The 18951-nt window shown below is 45.7% G+C and overlaps 2 protein-coding genes across 3 annotated transcripts in view; both read left to right on the forward strand.

Moving 5' to 3' along the window:
• Nucleotides 1-18951, forward strand: part of LOC139447085 (low-density lipoprotein receptor-related protein 4-like) — a 37302-nt gene that overhangs the window by 6336 nt on the left and 12015 nt on the right. For both annotated transcript variants that reach the window (XM_071228238.1, XM_071228239.1), the window contains exons 2-13: nucleotides 4576-5032; nucleotides 6185-6431; nucleotides 6832-6973; nucleotides 8016-8129; nucleotides 8685-8957; nucleotides 11757-11910; nucleotides 12107-12241; nucleotides 12547-12664; nucleotides 16266-16419; nucleotides 16815-16937; nucleotides 17745-17981; nucleotides 18353-18524. In XM_071228238.1, coding sequence (XP_071084339.1) covers nucleotides 4576-5032; nucleotides 6185-6431; nucleotides 6832-6973; nucleotides 8016-8129; nucleotides 8685-8957; nucleotides 11757-11910; nucleotides 12107-12241; nucleotides 12547-12664; nucleotides 16266-16419; nucleotides 16815-16937; nucleotides 17745-17981; nucleotides 18353-18524 — 2326 coding nt within the window. The remainder of the gene's footprint in view (nucleotides 1-4575; nucleotides 5033-6184; nucleotides 6432-6831; nucleotides 6974-8015; nucleotides 8130-8684; nucleotides 8958-11756; nucleotides 11911-12106; nucleotides 12242-12546; nucleotides 12665-16265; nucleotides 16420-16814; nucleotides 16938-17744; nucleotides 17982-18352; nucleotides 18525-18951) is intronic.
• Nucleotides 7287-7872, forward strand: LOC139447824 (uncharacterized). Its single transcript, XM_071229307.1, has 3 exons — nucleotides 7287-7386; nucleotides 7579-7688; nucleotides 7864-7872. Exons 1-3 carry the CDS (start codon nucleotides 7287-7289, stop codon nucleotides 7870-7872), a joined length of 219 nt encoding a protein of 72 aa, XP_071085408.1.

Below are 18951 nucleotides of genomic sequence, written 5' to 3' on the forward strand. Positions count from 1 at the left end.
CTTTGGATTCGTGAACCCTTTTGGTTTTCCTTACCGATGATATGACTGTGTTTCTATGTTGTCACAAAATAGTACAATCTAACAATATCAAGAAAAATGTTGATGAAATACACGATATGATTATGATTGATCAACGTCTCAACAGACGCCACACAGCCAATACAGCGCCTAGAACGATCTGGGGAAGGAGCTGGGCATAACAAAGGTCACGGCACACTGGGGTCCAGGGCTTCTGACCAGAAAGTCTCCATGTTCATCATCTCTTGTGAGAATGTACGTCGTTTGGTGAGCGGTTGTAACAATGGATGAGCCTTGGGTTCGCCACTATCAGCCAGATACTCAACAACAGTCAAAGCAGTGGCATCATCTAACATCTCCTCCTATGACGTATAAGTCTGTTCCGTCAGCTGGCAAGTTCATTGCTTCGCTTTTCTGGGATTACAAAAGAATCCTACTACCTCCGCAAGGTCAGACCATTAATGACCAATAATATGCTCATATATTCAGGCAACTGTATGAGAATATCTAGACTAAACGTCGGGAAAACAGAACAAGGTGTGTTGTCATCTAGGCTTTGGTGCCTGAGCCTGAACTTATTGGACATTCTCCGTCTTCAACAGGGCCTCGTTCCACAACACAATCATAGCTCTCCCACACTGAAACACGACAGTCGTAGCCCGAAAATCGCTTTTGTGGCACAGGGCCAAGATTTGGTACCGATTTCCACCTATTCTCCAACTTGAAGAAAGCGCTGTCTGGCAAGCATTATGAAAAGGATGATGATGTCATTTTTGCTGTGGAGGATCTTTACACTACCAGGAGAAGCCACCAGTGGGGTATAGACACTTCAGGATCGCGGGGAGAAGCCACCAGTGGGGTATAGACACTTCAGGATCGCGGGGAGAAGCCACCAGTGGGATATAGACACTTCAGTATCGCGGGGAGAAGCCACCAGTGGGATATAGACACTTCAGTATCGCCGGGAGAAGCCACCAGTGGGATATAGACACTTCAGTATCGCCGGGAGAAGCCACCAGTGGGATATAGACACTTCAGTATCGCGGGGAGAAGCCACCAGTGGGATATAGACACTTCAGTATCGCCGGGAGAAGCCACCAGTGGGATATAGACACTTCCGTATCGCCGGGAGAAGCCACCAGTGGGATATAGACACTTCAGGATCGCGGGGAGAAGCCACCAGTGGGATATAGACACTTCAGTGACCCCGGAGAAGCCACCAGTGGGATTTAAACACTTCAAGATCGCGGGGAGAAGCCACCAGTGGGATATAGACACTTCAGTATCGCCGGGAGAAGCCACCAGTGGGATATAGACACTTCAGTATCGCCAGGAGAAGCCACCAGTGGGATATAGACACTTCAGTATCCCCGGAGAAGCCACCAGTGGGATATAGACACTTCAGTATCGCCGGGAGCAGTGTGTGGACCTATGAGGGTACTATTAGGATGAGAAATAACACCATCAACACAGTCCATCATAGTTAGGCCCAAAACCTTTCAGCCACCCATCTATGTGCTCGTTCTTGACAAGATTGATAAAAAATGAACTTTATAATGTATTATGATACTGAAATTGTCTTTACCAGTGTTTTTTTGTGATTGGTCTGAAGCCTGAATCCAACTATCATATATGTTCAACAGACATCAAACATAAGCATCGTTGGGATTAGTACAGTCATATCTCAGGTATAAACTAAATAAATGCATATTAATAGAATGTATTATTCAAGTGAACAGTTTTTAATGGTACTTGATTTACATACTTGCCAAGTAACTCATAAGGAATTGAGTAATTTAAAGTAATTGACTACGATTGTAAGTAAACTAATGTGAAAATGAAATCCTTAAAATAATCAATCATTACCGTTTAGGAAATAATCTCAGGATAAAAATGGGTGCAACGACATTCTGCAACTTGTTGTGTCACAGACAAGTACCACAAACCATTGTGGATATTCTGACACGTTGCTGTGTAGGGAGCTCACGTAGCACTGCCCCGGGGGCTCACGCCACCTTCCCATTTCCGACACCAAACTCCCACCCCAGGGTGACGTATACAGTGATAATGACTGTCCGCGGATCGCACGCTGCTCTCGTGTGTCCGTATGCTGTGACGGTATGCTCTATCGACTCGTGTAAAATGAAACGTTTAAACATTAGCTGATGTAGTAAAAATACGGGGTCATGGCAAGCAATGCATAGAACTTCTCTGTTTACGCTTCGTGACGCTTCAGTTCATATACTCGATAAACGCCTAGTTTTAGGTCAGATACAGTTGCTATAAACAACCTTGATGATCAGCAACTATTAGAATGCATATTAATGACTGAGTTTAAATATTTTCTCAACTTAAAGTGAGTTGAACATTACGAAATGACGAATGCGGGTTACTCCTGAAGATGTTGCAATGCGTAACAATAGTCGGACTATCTTGACGTCATGGCGTGGCTATAAAGTTTAAAATATGACATTGATGCAATCGTGAATTTACGGAAATACCTACGTGAAAGTGCTTTATGAGTTTGATAGGAGACACTCATCTCCAGTGAATCAAACGGACATCATTGCATTGCAAGTTCTTTCTCAGCTGCCAAAAACGAAATCTTTGTATCTTTGGGCAGGAGTACTTACTTTAGACGAGAGATGGGGTTCAAAGGAGGCATTCTCTTCCACTTCGGACTTTGGTCACACGATGTCCATAAAACTGCGTCATATGTTTTACAAACAGGTGTAACAATATGGGCTCTAACAGGTGTGACATGGGGACATTCCTCACCGAGACTTCTGGCAATATGTGACGTGAGATGGACAATGTCATGCCGCAGCTATGTTCGGTAATGAGAATATGATAAATAAGGGACCGAGATCTGCGAGATTCTTTTTAGCAACAAAACCAGATTATTTTATTTAAACATATGAGCCAGTTTTTTTCAACAAAATTGCACCTTTCAACAATACAGTTTTTGTGGTTGCTAATTTCCTTTTTTCAACATTCTTAAGCATAATTATATTCATCAAGACTTTTCGGGGATAATTTACTTTTTCCATAAAATCCCAACAGCAACCTAACCGACATCTAACCGTAACCTAACCGTTATCTCTTCCCTCTCATGGAGACACTCACACATATGAAATATCGTATCAGAAATCTTAAATGAAGTACTCCTTCATCCCCTTGTTCAAACAGCTTCGACAGTGGCAATATGTGCCAACATGCAGGCTAGTTGCTGGAAGTGTGTACTGTAGTTTGTTACTTGTACACGAGCTCTGTGCAACTAACGTAATTTATTTCCAACTCGACAAGTATTGACTTCCGTCTCTTTGAGTACATGTTGCCGTCTTACACTGTATTTATATGACTGTTCTTTATGCTCGCCTACTGGCTGACTTCCGTTCATGTCTACTCTTTCCTGTTGCTGTTTTCTAGGTCACGAACGTCCCCCTAGACACAACTATGGGGGCACACACACAATTGTGTATACACGTTTTGTTCAGCACGAATCACAAATTGTACCCATGTGGGGAGTCAACCCGGGTCTTCGGCGTGACGAGCGAACGCTTGAACCACTAAGCTACCCCTCCACCCTACCCCTCCACCCTACCCCTCCACAAGGATATATAACAAATATGACAAATTATATACAGTGAACTCAAGTTGGATTGACAACATGTACAAGTACCTTATCAGGCATAGCAGCAATCAATAGCGCTCAACAACAAATTAGTGGCTCATGTTTTTATATTTACAAAACACCTGAATTCTATTTTTTGAGAAAAATGTCAGCGTCCGATGTTTCTTTGTACTTAATGTCTCTGGCTTTTGTGGATGAAACATAGTTTGACAATGTGTATATTTTATTTTCAGTGTATGACGCAACCATGTTTACATGCAACCCAGTAGGGACATGACAAAAGAACGTGTAATGTGTCAACTTGTTATACAAGTGACAAAACAAAGTATATGTGATACAGTTATGTTACTATGCATGGGGCATAGGTATTATGGACGTACACGTGACACAAGCACGAGACAGGGACGTGACAGATATATACGCGCACGTTATAAAAGTATTTGTCTACACGCATGCCACAACAATGGGTACGTGGACTTGGCACACTAACAGGCAGAAACCTGCACGTCGTAGACCCGTGGTAGATGTAGGAGACATCATGATGAGAGTATGTGCACATGTGTGTCCCAGGGACGTTTAACCATATTCAAGTAGATGGACGATCAATGTAATCTGTTTCCGATCTAAGGACAGAAATGACCTCAACATATATGTCCACAATCCCCTTGATGCACGACGGCAGAGTACTCATCCTTGTACACCATTGTTGTTTGGTCCTGATAGAATAATAATCGAAACAAACAAGAAATACAAACTGTAAATACGTCTTACTGACACTCTTAAAAAATAGTCATATATAAGATCGATAAAATTGATTTATATAATGTTCAGCTTCTGATAATTTCTGGAGATACCCACAGGCGACCTTTGTTCATTCAGCTGGATTGTAACTCACACATTGTCGTCATGGTGCTTGTTTTCAGTTCGACACGGACAAAATCTTATCTGGGCCCAAGTCCCGTCCCTGAGGAACTCTGTGTCCCGACTGGTGGGGATTGAGGGGGACCCTGATGAGTGGGTAGTTAGTGGCAAGGTTAAGATCAGGCACATCAGCGCGCCACATCTTGGATGGGAGTTTTCTGCTCTGGCTTTCGACTACACCACCCAAACCTTGATATGGAGCGAGGCCATGAACAAACGAATACAGAGCCTCGTTCTCAACGGCAGTACCGACACCTCAGACGTCTTCACGGGAACGTCTCCAGAGGTGTACGGCATGGCCGTGGACTGGCAGTCCGGTAACCTCTACTGGACGGATGCCCTGTATAACTGGATCATCATGGCGCCCCTACACGCAAGTGACAAGACTAGAACATACAAAATCATCATACAGACGGGCCTAGATTCCCCACATGGCATAGCCGTACATACAACAAGAGGGTGAGTCGACTTGAATTCTAATCTGTAATCTTCTCAGGTAGTTTACATACTAGTATTGAACGAGGGTGAGGCATGTAGGTTGACTCAACAATAAATAGTTTACATACAGAAAGAGTCGGGACGGAATTACCTCAACACAGGATAGTTCACATATAGAAAGATGGTGAGTTGGGACGGAATTACCTCAACACAAGATAGTTCACATATAGAAAGATGGTGAGTTGGGACTGAATTACCTCGACACAGGATAGTTCACATATAGAAAGATGGTGAGTTGGGACGGAAGTACCTCAATACAGGATAGTTCACATGTAGAAAGATGGTGAGTTGGGACGGAATTACCTTAACACAGGATAGTTCACATATAGAAAGATGGTGAGTTGGGACGGAATTACCTCAATACAGGATAGTTCACATGTAGAAAGATGGTGAATTGGGACGGAATTACCTTAACACAGGATAGTTCACATATAGAAAGATGGTGAGTTGGGACGGAATTACCTCAATACAGGATAGTTCATATATAGAAAGATGGTGAGTTGGGACGGAATTACCTCAACACAGGATAGTTCACATATAGAAAGATGGTGAGTTGGGACGGAATTACCTCAACACAGGATAGTTCATATATAGAAAGATGGTGAGTTGGGACGGAATTGCCCCCAACGCAGGATAGTTCATATATAGAAAGATGGTGAGTTGGGACGGAATTGCCCCCAACGCAGGATAGTTCATATATAGAAAGATGGTGAGTTGGGACGGAATTGCCCCCAACGCAGGATAGTTCATATATAGAAAGATGGTGAGTTGGGACGGAATTGCCCCCAACGCAGGATAGTTCATATATAGAAAGATGGTGAGTTGGGACGGAATTGCCCCCAACGCAGGATAGTTCATATATAGAAAGATGGTGAGTTGGGACGGAATTGCCCCCAACGCAGGATAGTTTAGACATGGAAAAAGGGGGACAGTGAAGTCAACAATTTTAAAGAGCTTATTTTTCTCCAATTTCCCATCGTAGTTAATTAAGTACCTATAGCAAATTAAGTAGCCCGTAAATGATGGTACTGTTATTGTGCCTTACTGGTTAAGTAAGGAGACCTCAATCCCTGTAGGTAGTTCTTGTAACATGTTATGCCGGGATGTCTTCAGATTACTTATATGGTCGGATTTCGGCGAGCGTCCGCGGATCGAGATGTCCGACTTGCTGGGAGCTGACCGCCACGTGTTGGTTGACCAGAGCCTGGAGCACCCCCGGGGCATCACTCTGGACGGAGACACGTTGTACTGGGTGGACAGTCAGAAGGACACAGTGGAGGCCGTCAACATTGACGGCACTGGACGGCGGATCGTCGTCGTAAATTCAGGGTCCAATTTCTTTGGCATTGCAGCCTATGGGGTATGTTTAAAGTTACTGACACTCTGGAGTTTAAGGTTGTAGCGAAAATCCAACTCATGTCACTGGTGCTCCGTATCATTTCAGCAACAACCAATGATAAAAATGACATACTACACTCACTTATTCACTTACACAATATTCACAGGGCCACCATTGGCTCAGATTCGACTCGATCCGACCGTCTGTTATTGTTAGGTAGCACGAAATAAGGAGACACATCGTCATATGGTTGAAATAATGTTATCATCGGGGCTACACAACTGACTTTCCTCAACACAATCAGAACGTATTATCGGATGCCTGCTAATAATAGGTGCTTTGTCACCTATTTCACCATGTCATTTGTCTGTGTCTGGTGATGCTCGCCCACTGCTTATCATTGTTTCTATTGCTGTTTCAGAGCTACCTGTTTGTGACCGAACAAAGTAAAGGCCACCTTAAAATCGTAGACAAGAACGACGGCCAAAATAAAATCAGTTACCGCCTCGGCTACATCCCCTATGACATCATCATGTATACCAACTACACAACAGGGTCATCACGTACGTATATCACATCTACATCACAGTGTCATCACGTAGGTATATCTAATCTACACGACAGGGTATCACGTACGTATATCACATCTATACAACAATGTTTCATGTACGTATGTCACATCTATACAGCAGGGTATCACGTACGTATATCACAGCTATACAACAATGCATCACGTACGTATATCACATCTATACAACAGGGTATCACGTACGTATGTCACATCTATACAACAGGGTATCACGTACGTATGTCACATCTATACAACAATGTTTCACGTACGCATGTCACATCTATACAACAGTGTATCACGTACGTATGTCACATCTATACAACAGGGTATCACGTACGTATGTCACATCTTTTCAACAATGTTTCACGTATGTATGTCACATCTATACAACAATGTTTCACGTATGTATATCACATCTATACAGTAGGGTATCACGTACGTATATCACAGCTATACAACAATGCATCACGTACGTATATCACATCTATAAAACAATGTATCACGTACGCATGTCACATCTATACAACAGGGTATCACGTACGTATATCACATCTATACAACAATGCATCACATACGTATGTCACATCTATACAACAGTGTATCACGCACGTATATCACATCTATACAACAATGCATCACGGACGTATATTACATCTATACAACAATGTTTCACGTACGTATATCACACCTATAAAACAATGTGTCACGTACGTATATCGCAGCTATGCAACAATGTATCACGTACGTATATCACTGCTATACAACATTGTTTCACGTACGTATATCACATCTATACAACCAGGCAACCATGTACTTTCATCACATCTAAACAGCTGCAACGTTACAATTTAGGGCTCTTCATCATGCGTGGACAAATTCCAGACGAGCTGATATCTACACGAGTAGGAGCTGATTGTGACACTGTAATGTAACTTAGTATATCTATATATGAGTATATCGCAATGATCATTGGCCACCAAACGAACATGACAGGATGGTAAAACAATTAAATCATGTTTTTATCCTGTGTGCAGATAGGTGCGACACGTTGCAGTGTGACCAGTTCTGCGTGGACATGCCCGACCCCGGCGCCAGATGCATCTGCGGGGAGGGATTCAACATCACCGACGATGATCGCTCTTGTGAATGTGAGCTCCTTTCACTTTTCAAATACAATATCATACCCCAATTCGTGATCAGAAATACATGTACACACATACAGTATTCATGATACAAATGGCTGTATGTACTGTTGGTTATTCAAAAGAAGCACGGGTGGCCCAATGATCTAAGGCGCTACAATTCGTTGTTCGGAGTTGAGTCCCTTAGCTTTGCCAGGATCCGTTGATATAATCAAATCTTGCTTCGGTTATTATCTCTGGTATGTGAGCACCACACCGGCGTGGGAAAGGTCGGTGTCACTGACGGCGTTCCTCCCACGTTAGACTAACATGCCGCGATATGGCTGAAATACTGCTCGCAGTGATGCTAGATACAACTCAATCACTCACTCACTGCTTCTAAGTACCGGCATCTATCATCTCAAATTCTCAACCATCTTAGTGGACTTGACAGTTATGAATTTTCCATTGTTCAATATTAACATCATTTCACGCCTGATATTGTTGGACGTGATCAAGGTGGTCAACAAACGGCTTTTGTCGGCGACGTAACCTTTGCCTCATTCTTATCATTTCTTTCAGTGACGGAGGTGTTCGTTCAGCCCTCTCACATCTACGCTGTGCACGACGCCATCTGTCACTATCCCGCCAACGTTGCCGACATGTCGCTGCTAAACGTCACCCTAGACAAACAGTGCTTCCTGGATAAACGTCATGGATACCTGGCGTTAGCATTCGATGCGAGGGAAAACTTTCTCTATTATTCTGAAAACAATACAAAAACTATCAGCAGGATTAACCTTGAAGTGGGAGCCACAGCGGAGACGATAGCTGGTGGGACTGGAGTTGTATCAGGTGAGCTGCAGCAGAGACGATAGCTGGTGGAACTGGGGTTGTATCAGGTGAGCTACAGCGGAGACGATAGTTGATGGAACTGGGGTTGTTATCAGGACTCTACGCCTCTGCCTGGACTGGGTGAGTGATGTACTGAGTATACAGTATAGTACAGTGGCTGTGTATGCTCTAGGAAACTCTGGACTGGGTGAGTGGTGTACTGAGTATACAGTATAGTACAGTGGCTGTGTATGCTCTAGGAAACTCTGGACTGGGTGAGTGGTGTACCGAGTATACAGTATAGTACAGTGGCTGTGTATGCTCTAGGAAACTCTGGACTGGGTGAGTGGTGTACTGAGTATACAGTATAGTACAGTGGCTGTGTATGCTCTAGGAAACTCTGGACTGGGTGAGTGGTGTACTGAGTATACAGTATAGTACAGTGGCTGTGTATGCTCTAGGAAACTCTGGACTGGGTGAGTGGTGTACCGAGTATACAGTATAGTACAGTGGCTGTGTATGCTCTAGAAAACTCTGGACTGGGTGAGTGGTGTACTGAGTATACAGTATAGTACAGTGGCTGTGTATGCTCTAGGAAACTGTGGACTGGGTGAGTGATGTACTGAGTATACAGTATAGTACAGTGGCTGTGTATGCTCTAGGAAACTCTGGACTGGGTGAGTGGTGTACTGAGTATACAGTATAGTACAGTGGCTGTGTATGCTCTAGGCCTCTGTCTGGACTGGGTGAGTGGTGTACCGAGTATACAGTATAGTACAGTGGCTGTGTATGCTCTAGGAAACTCTGGACTGGGTGAGTGGTGTACTGAGTATACAGTATAGTACAGTGGCTGTGTATGCTCTAGGCCTCTGCCTGGACTGGGTGAGTGGTGTACTGAGTATACAGTATAGTACAGTGGCTGTGTATGCTCTAGGAAACTCTGGACTGGGTGAGTGGTGTACCGAGTATACAGTATAGTACAGTGGCTGTGTATGCTCTAGGCCTCTGTCTGGACTGGGTGAGTGGTGTACCGAGTATACAGTATAGTACAGTGGCTGTGTATGCTCTAGGAAACTCTGGACTGGGTGAGTGGTGTACTGAGTATACAGTATAGTACAGTGGCTGTGTATGCTCTAGGAAACTCTGGACTGGGTGAGTGGTGTACTGAGTATACAGTATAGTACAGTGGCTGTGTATGCTCTAGGAAACTCTGGACTGGGTGAGTGATGTACCGAGTATACAGTATAGTACAGTGGCTGTGTATGCTCTAGGAAACTCTGGACTGGGTGAGTGATGTACTGAGTATACAGTATAGTACAGTGGCTGTGTATGCTCTAGGAAACTCTGGACTGGGTGAGTGGTGTACTGAGTATACAGTATAGTACAGTGGCTGTGTATGCTCTAGGAAACTCTGGACTGGGTGAGTGATGTACCGAGTATACAGTATAGTACAGTGGCTGTGTATGCTCTAGGAAACTCTGGACTGGGTGAGTGATGTACTGAGTATACAGTATAGTACAGTGGCTGTGTATGCTCTAGGAAACTCTGGACTGGGTGAGTGGTGTACTGAGTATACAGTATAGTACAGTGGCTGTGTATGCTCTAGGAAACTCTGGACTGGGTGAGTGGTGTACTGAGTATACAGTATAGTACAGTGGCTGTGTATGCTCTAGGAAACTCTGGACTGGGTGAGTGGTGTACTGAGTATACAGTATAGTACAGTGGCTGTGTATGCTCTAGGAAACTCTGGACTGGGTGAGTGGTGTACTGAGTATACAGTATAGTACAGTGGCTGTGTATGCTCTAGGAAACTCTGGACTGGGTGAGTGGTGTACTGAGTATACAGTTTAGTACAGTGGCTGTGTATGCTCTAGGAAACTCTGGACTGGGTGAGTGGTGTACTGAGTATACAGTATAGTACAGTGGCTGTGTATGCTCTAGGCCTCTGTCTGGACTGGGTGAGTGGTGTACTGAGTATACAGTATAGTACAGTGGTTGTGTATGCTCTAGGCCTCTGCCTGGACTGGGTGAGTGGTGTACCGAGTATACAGTATAGTACAGTGGCTGTGTATGCTCTAGGAAACTCTGGACTGGGTGAGTGGTGTACTGAGTATACAGTATAGTACAGTGGCTGTGTATGCTCTAGGAAACTCTGGACTGGGTGAGTGATGTACTGAGTATACAGTATAGTACAGTGGCTGTGTATGCTCTAGGAAACTCTGGACTGGGTGAGTGGTGTACAGAGTATACAGTATAGTACAGTGGCTGTGTATGCTCTAGGAAACTCTGGACTGGGTGAGTGGTGTACTGAGTATACAGTATAGTACAGTGGCTGTGTATGCTCTAGGAAACTCTGGACTGGGTGAGTGATGTACTGAGTATACAGTATAGTACAGTGGCTGTGTATGCTCTAGGAAACTCTGGACTGGGTGAGTGGTGTACTGAGTATACAGTATAGTACAGTGGCTGTGTATGCTCTAGGCCTCTGTCTGGACTGGGTGAGTGGTGTACTGAGTATACAGTATAGTACAGTGGCTGTGTATGCTCTAGGCCTCTGTCTGGACTGGGTGAGTGGTGTACCGAGTATACAGTATAGTACAGTGGCTGAGTATGCTCTAGGAAACTCTGGACTGGGTGAGTGGTGTACTGAGTATACAGTATAGTACAGTGGCTGTGTATGCTCTAGGAAACTCTGGACTGGGTGAGTGATGTACCGAGTATACAGTATAGTACAGTGGCTGTGTATGCTCTAGGAAACTCTGGACTGGGTGAGTGGTGTACCGAGTATACAGTATAGTACAGTGGCTGTGTATGCTCTAGGCCTCTGTCTGGACTGGGTGAGTGGCAACCTCTACTGGACCGACTCTAGCAACCAGCTGATTAAAGTGGCCAGCCGGCACGGCACCTTCCAGAGAGACCTCATCACCACCAACCTTGACAACCCCCTCGGGATCGCTGTACACCCGGGACGCGGGTATGTGATGCTACCCATAACTCTCGCTCTTGCAGATACAGTCGCTTAGTATATGCTGTTATAAAAAACGTAACTCCATTCCAAGAAACCTCAGAGAACCAGTTTAACCATTTTCTGAACAATCGATTCCTTACCTTTGCTTGGAAATATAACGTTGCAGAAATAGTGCATGTTGACCATAGAGCCCCTGTTCCAGTCGCCTGTACTTCACGGACCCCGGAGATACGCCCAAAGTGGAAACAGCCTACACTGACGGCAGCGACAGGCGGGCCATTCTCGACCACGACCTCGGCTCCCCCAACCACCTCTACATTGACTACACCAATGACATGTCAGTACTGCTGGCCACATCGTATGGCACACGGAGTAACACATCAGCAGAGTAGGAAACGGATATAAGACAGACACGTATAAGAAGAAAAATATAACATTTAAAATATAAGCAACATTTGTCCCCAAATGTTAAGAAATGTTCTTTATTAAATCTGGCTTTTATACCTTTCTTACCTGGCTGTAAAATACCTTTGGGTCTCTCACGAGCAAGGACAGTACTATTTGTTGATCCACAATAAACATAAGGTCGAGTGGGGATCCGAGACAAAGGTGCTCTTATCTGGTGCTATCCTTGCGTTACAGCATGTACTGGAGCGACTCAATCAAGAACCATGTGAGGAGCTACAATCTCAAGACAGAGCGGCTGACCATCATCTTCAACCTGGACAACAGCGGCTTCTACGGCATCAGCATCTTCCAGGTGACAAGCACATCTCGCACAGACACACCTGATAACTCACATCTCACACGTACATACACGACAACTCAACCCCTCACAGACACACCCGACAACTCACACAGACACACCCGACAACTCACATACCACACAGACAGACCTTATAACTCACAACTCACAACTCACACACACGCAGACAAGCCCATCTCACACAAACAAAAGTGACAATCAAACCCCTCACAAACACCCCGGACAACTCACAGAGACACACCCGACAACTCACATCTCACACAGACACACCTGATAACTCACATCTCACACACACGCAGACAAGCCCATCTCACACAAACAAAAGTGACAACCACATACCACACAGATACACCGGACAACTCACACAGACACACCCGACAACTCACATACCACACAGACAAACCTGATAACTCACATCTCACACAGACCCAGACAACCACATCCCACACAGACACCGACTGTGAAGATCCGGGCGGGAAGGTCTTCGGCAACCCATGTTTGCCGTAAGAGGAGACTATATTTGTCGTGAGAGGCGACTAACGGGATTGGGTGGTAATCCTCGCTGGTTTGGTTGATGCATGTCAGCGTATCCCAATTGAGTAGATCGATGCTCATGATGTTATTCAATGGATTGTTTGGTCCAGACTCGGTTGTTTACAGACCGCTGTATATTATTGCTGAGTGCGGCGTTAAATAACAAACTAACACATCTCTCACAGACACAATCACAACCTCATCTCACACAGACTCAAGTGATAACCACATCTCACACAGACACAAGGGATAACCACATTTCACACAGACACAAGTGACAACCACATCTCACACAGACACAAGTGATAACCACATCTCACACAGACACAAGTGACAACCACATCTCACACAGACACAAGAAAGTGACAACCACATCTCACACAGACACAAGTGACATCCCACGCCTGATACAGGCTACCTACCACACGTCTGACACAGACACACAGGGCTACCTACCACACGTCTGACACAGGCACACAGGGCTACCTTCCACACGTCTGACACCGACACACAGGGCTACCTGCCACACGTCTGACACAGGCACACAGGGCTACCTACTACACGTCTGACACAGGCACACAGGGCTACCTACAACACGTCTGACACAGGCACACAGGGCTACCTACTACACGTCTGACACAGGCACACAGGGCTACCTACAACACGTCTGACACAGGCACACAGGGCTACCTACCACACGTCTGACACAGGCACACAGGGCTACCTACTACACGTCTGACACAGGCACACAGGGCTACCTACTACACGTCTGACACAGGCACACAGGGCTACCTACTACACGTCTGACACAGGCACACAGGGCTACTTACCACACGTCTGACACCGACACACAGGGCTACCTACTACACGTCTGACACCGACACACAGGGCTACCTTCCACACGTCTGACACCGACACACAGGGCTACCTGCCACACGTCTGACATAGGCACACAGGGCTACCTGCCACACGTCTGAAACAGGCACACAGGGCTACCTTCCACACGTCTGACACAGGCACACAGGGCTACCTACTACACGTCTGACACAGGCATACAGGGCTACCTACAACACGTCTGACACAGGCACACAGGGCTACCTACCACACGTCTGACATAGACACACAGGGCTACCTACCACACGTCTGACACAGGCACACAGGGCTACCTACTACACGTCTGACACAGGCACAAAGGGCTACCTACCACACGTCTGACACCGACACACAGGGCTACCTACTACACGTCTGACACCGACACACAGGGCTACCTACAACACGTCTGACACCGACACACAGGGCTACCTACTACACGTCTGACACAGGCACACAGGGCTACCTACCACACGTCTGACACAGACACACAGGGCTACCTACTACACGTCTGACATAGACACACAGGGCTACCTTCCACATGTCTGACACAGACACACAGGGCTACCTACCACACGTCTGACACCGACACACAGGGCTACCTACTACACGTCTGACACAGACACACAGGGCTACCTACTACACGTCTGACACAGGCACACAGGGCTACCTACAACACGTCTGACACAGGCACACAGGGCTACCTACCACACATCTGACACAGGCACACAGGGCTACCTACCACACGCCTGACACAGGCACACAGGGCTACCTACCACACGTCTGACACAGGCACACAGGGCTACCTACTACACGTCTGACACAGGCACACAGGGCTACTTACCACACGTCTGACACCGACACACAGGGCTACCTACTACACGTCTGACACCGACACACAGGGCTACCTTCCACACGTCTGACACCGACACACAGGGCTACCTGCCACACGTCTGACATAGGCACACAGGGCTACCTGCCACACGTCTGAAACAGGCACACAGGGCTACCTTCCACACGTCTGACACAGGCACACAGGGCTACCTACTACACGTCTGACACAGGCACACAGGGCTACCTACAACACGTCTGACACAGGCACACAGGGCTACCTACCACACGTCTGACATAGACACACAGGGCTACCTACCACACGTCTGACACAGGCACACAGGGCTACCTACTACACGTCTGACACAGGCACACAGGGCTACCTACCACACGTCTGACACCGACACACAGGGCTACCTACTACACGTCTGACACCGACACACAGGGCTACCTTCCACACGTCTGACACCGACACACAGGGCTACCTACTACACGTCTGACACAGGCACACAGGGCTACCTACCACACGTCTGACACCGACACACAGGGCTACCTACCACACGTCTGACACCGACACACAGGGCTACCTACTACACGTCTGACATAGACACACAGGGCTACCTTCCACACGTCTGACACAGACACACAGGGCTACCTACCACACGTCTGACACCGACACACAGGGCTACCTACTACACGTCTGACACAGACACACAGGGCTACCTACTACACGTCCGACATAGACACACAGGGCTACCTTCCACACGTCTGACACAGGCACACAGGGCTACCTTCCACACGTCTGACACAGGCACACAGGGCTACCTACTACACGTCTGACACCGACACACAGGGCTACCTACTACACGTCTGACATAGACACACAGGGCTACCTTCCACACGTCTGACACAGGCACACAGGGCTACCTACCACACGTCTGACATAGACACACAGGGCTACCTACCACACGTCTGACACCGACACACAGGGCTACCTACCACACGTCTGACATAGACACACAGGGCTACCTACCACACGTCTGACACAGGCACACAGGGCTACCTACCACACGTCTGACATAGACAACTATAGTGACTGTTACACGAGGAACTGCAGTGTTCACGATGACACTTGTCGGCCGTAAATATATAATCAAAAGATCATTTTGAATTTAATTACGAAAACTGATTATCAACTGATTAACGATATGAGAGACACCTGACCAGTCCAGTGACATCTTGCCAGCTTGTTGTCCGGTGACGGTATCGTGCATCATATCCTAAGACATCAACATCATTCCAACCACAAACCTTCTACCTGCTGTCCATGGATTGAACGTGTCTTTATGCGCCTCTTCAGGACATCATCTTGTGGACCGACAGAAACGACATGAACGGTATCCACATGGCCAGACTCGACAAGGAGGAGAAGATCCGCGGCATCCTACACCCCCATTACGGCATCGCTCAAGACCTCGTCACCTTCGACATTCACAACCAGCCTCCCTATAACAGTAAGCGGTCTTTCTCTGGCAACCATCTATTGTCTCGTTCCAGATGCTGTAACACGAGCCACGTGTGAAACTGAGGCATTGTCTCTGTTATCAGGGTCATCAGTAACTGATTTATGAACAACATCAAACTTGACTTATCAATAAAATAAACATGGTACTTGGTCAATTTGATTGAAACTTGCTGGTTCTGCCAATTTTTCTAATATGAATCTGTAACAAGAAACAGAAGCGGTTCAGAAGAAGGATCTCTAGCTAAGATAGACATAATGCTATTAGACAGTGGTTGTGTTAGGATAGTTATATTAACGTGTGATATAATCTATTGTGGGATTAAGACATTCTGTGACTGTATTATAGAGAAAATAAGCAAAGGACTCTAACCTTCCCTGTTGCAGGCAGCTGTCGGGAGGGTGCCAACCCGTGCAGCCAGCTGTGTCTGAGTGGGGCTGAAGACGCCACCTGGTGCACGTGCGGTCTGGGATATCACCTGGCAGAGGATGACGTCACCTGCATATCAAGTAATGCAAAAGATTTTCCTTCAAAGGAATAATAGTTAAACATTCCAAACAAAGAGCTGTTCATGTAAAGCAGAACGGAAAGTTTGAATGCATTTTTATTGAGATACGTATGTTAATACCCAGGACAATGAGGTGTTAACCCTGTCTCACTAAGTCTGCTTATTTATTTTAATTCTAGCGATATCAGATTAAGATTGAACATAAACTATGTATCACATTTGCAAGAATATTTCGAAATCTCTATCATGTTGCCTGTTATTCTGACATTAAAGAGAAGCTCAAGTATCATTCTAATGTTACCATGGTGTTCTAACATCCCTGCCGTGTAACGACATGGAAAGCCAGTGATATCAAAACAAATCCTAAATGCTACATTATGTCCAACAACCCTCCAAACACCTTGACACAATAGCCTGATGTGTGTAATAATGACATTTCCTAGAAACTGTGTGTCATGACATCCCGACACATAAGCTGCATGTCACAACAGCATCACATGTCATGGAAGATTGATGTCATGACATCCTCACGTCATGCAATGATGTCCTCCCATGACCTCGAAACGGTTTGTCATGAAATCATCACATGATCTAGAAAATGTGTCATGAAATCCTCACGTATCATAAAAGCTGCATGACAACATGTCATGTCCTACAAGCTCTATCATGACATTCCGACTTGTCCTTCTATATGTTTGTCAGGACATCTCCACATTTCTAGAAGCTGCATATCATGACATCCCGACATGTTCACGAGGCCTCATGTCATAAGAAACCAACATGTCCTAGAATCTGTCATGTTTCCTAGGTATATCAGAGAACAACTTCCTATTGGTGACCGACGCCTACCAGAGACAGGTTTTCCAGGTGAGCTCCAGTAACGGGGTGGTCCACGCCATTCGCCATTCCACCAGGCACTCGCCCATCGCCATTGGCTTCGACCCCATCAAGATGCGCCTGTACTGGTCTGACAACACAGTCCGCATCATCAAGGGATCCAACCTGGACGGAGACTTCGCCGAGATCGTCGTTGGGATGGATGAAGGTAGGGTGATGACGAAAATACATCTGACATCTGGGCAGACCACCCAGAGATTGACTATACATATCCTCTCCGGTTCTAGAAACTGCCGCAGTATAAATTACTGTTATCACCGCCATGACATAATGTTTGGTATGCAGTGTACCCCGTTTGATTTAAACTTGTTATGAAGGGTTATAATTGAATTGAATTTGTTTCAAATTTAGTAAAATCCGTACAATTTAGGAATTGGCATAGGGTTCCAACTTCGGAGGAGTTTTCAGTATCTAAATAATAACAATATTATATAAATAATTACATAACCGCAGTTACTTGTTGGAATAACGTATCGTCAACACAGACGTATATTTCTGACCGCTAACGACGTGTTGCAGGTGCGGTGGTTGACGGCCTGGCTGTAGACCACATAAATAAACTTCTATACTTCACCGATGCCGGACATGACCTGATCGGAGTTGTCTCCCTTACCAACTACACACACCGCAAAATTCTAATAACTGAGGCTGTGGACGAGCCGAGGGCAATTGCTCTGCTTCCTCTGGAGGGGTCAGTACCTACAGTTCAACTTCAACTTCTGTTTTTGTTTTTTGTTTTTCCTTTGAAGTGTTCAGCTAAAAGAAAAAAACCAACAACATTGGAGTACCAGATCTTACTCCAATTATATTGATTTATGCCAATTCTTAAAAATAAATAAAATAATACCGTGACGTCTAATTTTTATGGAATACTGTAAGGGACATTCTCGCGATCTCAACTTTTGGAAACAAGCTACATGTGCCAAAAACCCGAGAATGCGAGATCGCGAGAACGCGAGATTTGACCAAAATCTAGCGTTCCCGCGATCTCGCATTCTCTAGTTTTTGGTACATAGCACCTTTTGTCAAAAGTCGAGAACGCGACAATGCGAGATCGCGAGAACACGAGAACACGAGAACGCGAGATTTTGGTCATTTGGACATGATGTTAAATCTCG

Source organism: Haliotis cracherodii, unplaced genomic scaffold (genome assembly GCF_022045235.1).
Source record: "Haliotis cracherodii isolate W230 unplaced genomic scaffold, xgHalCrac1.p SCAF_7, whole genome shotgun sequence".
NCBI classification, from domain to species: domain Eukaryota; kingdom Metazoa; phylum Mollusca; class Gastropoda; order Lepetellida; family Haliotidae; genus Haliotis; species Haliotis cracherodii.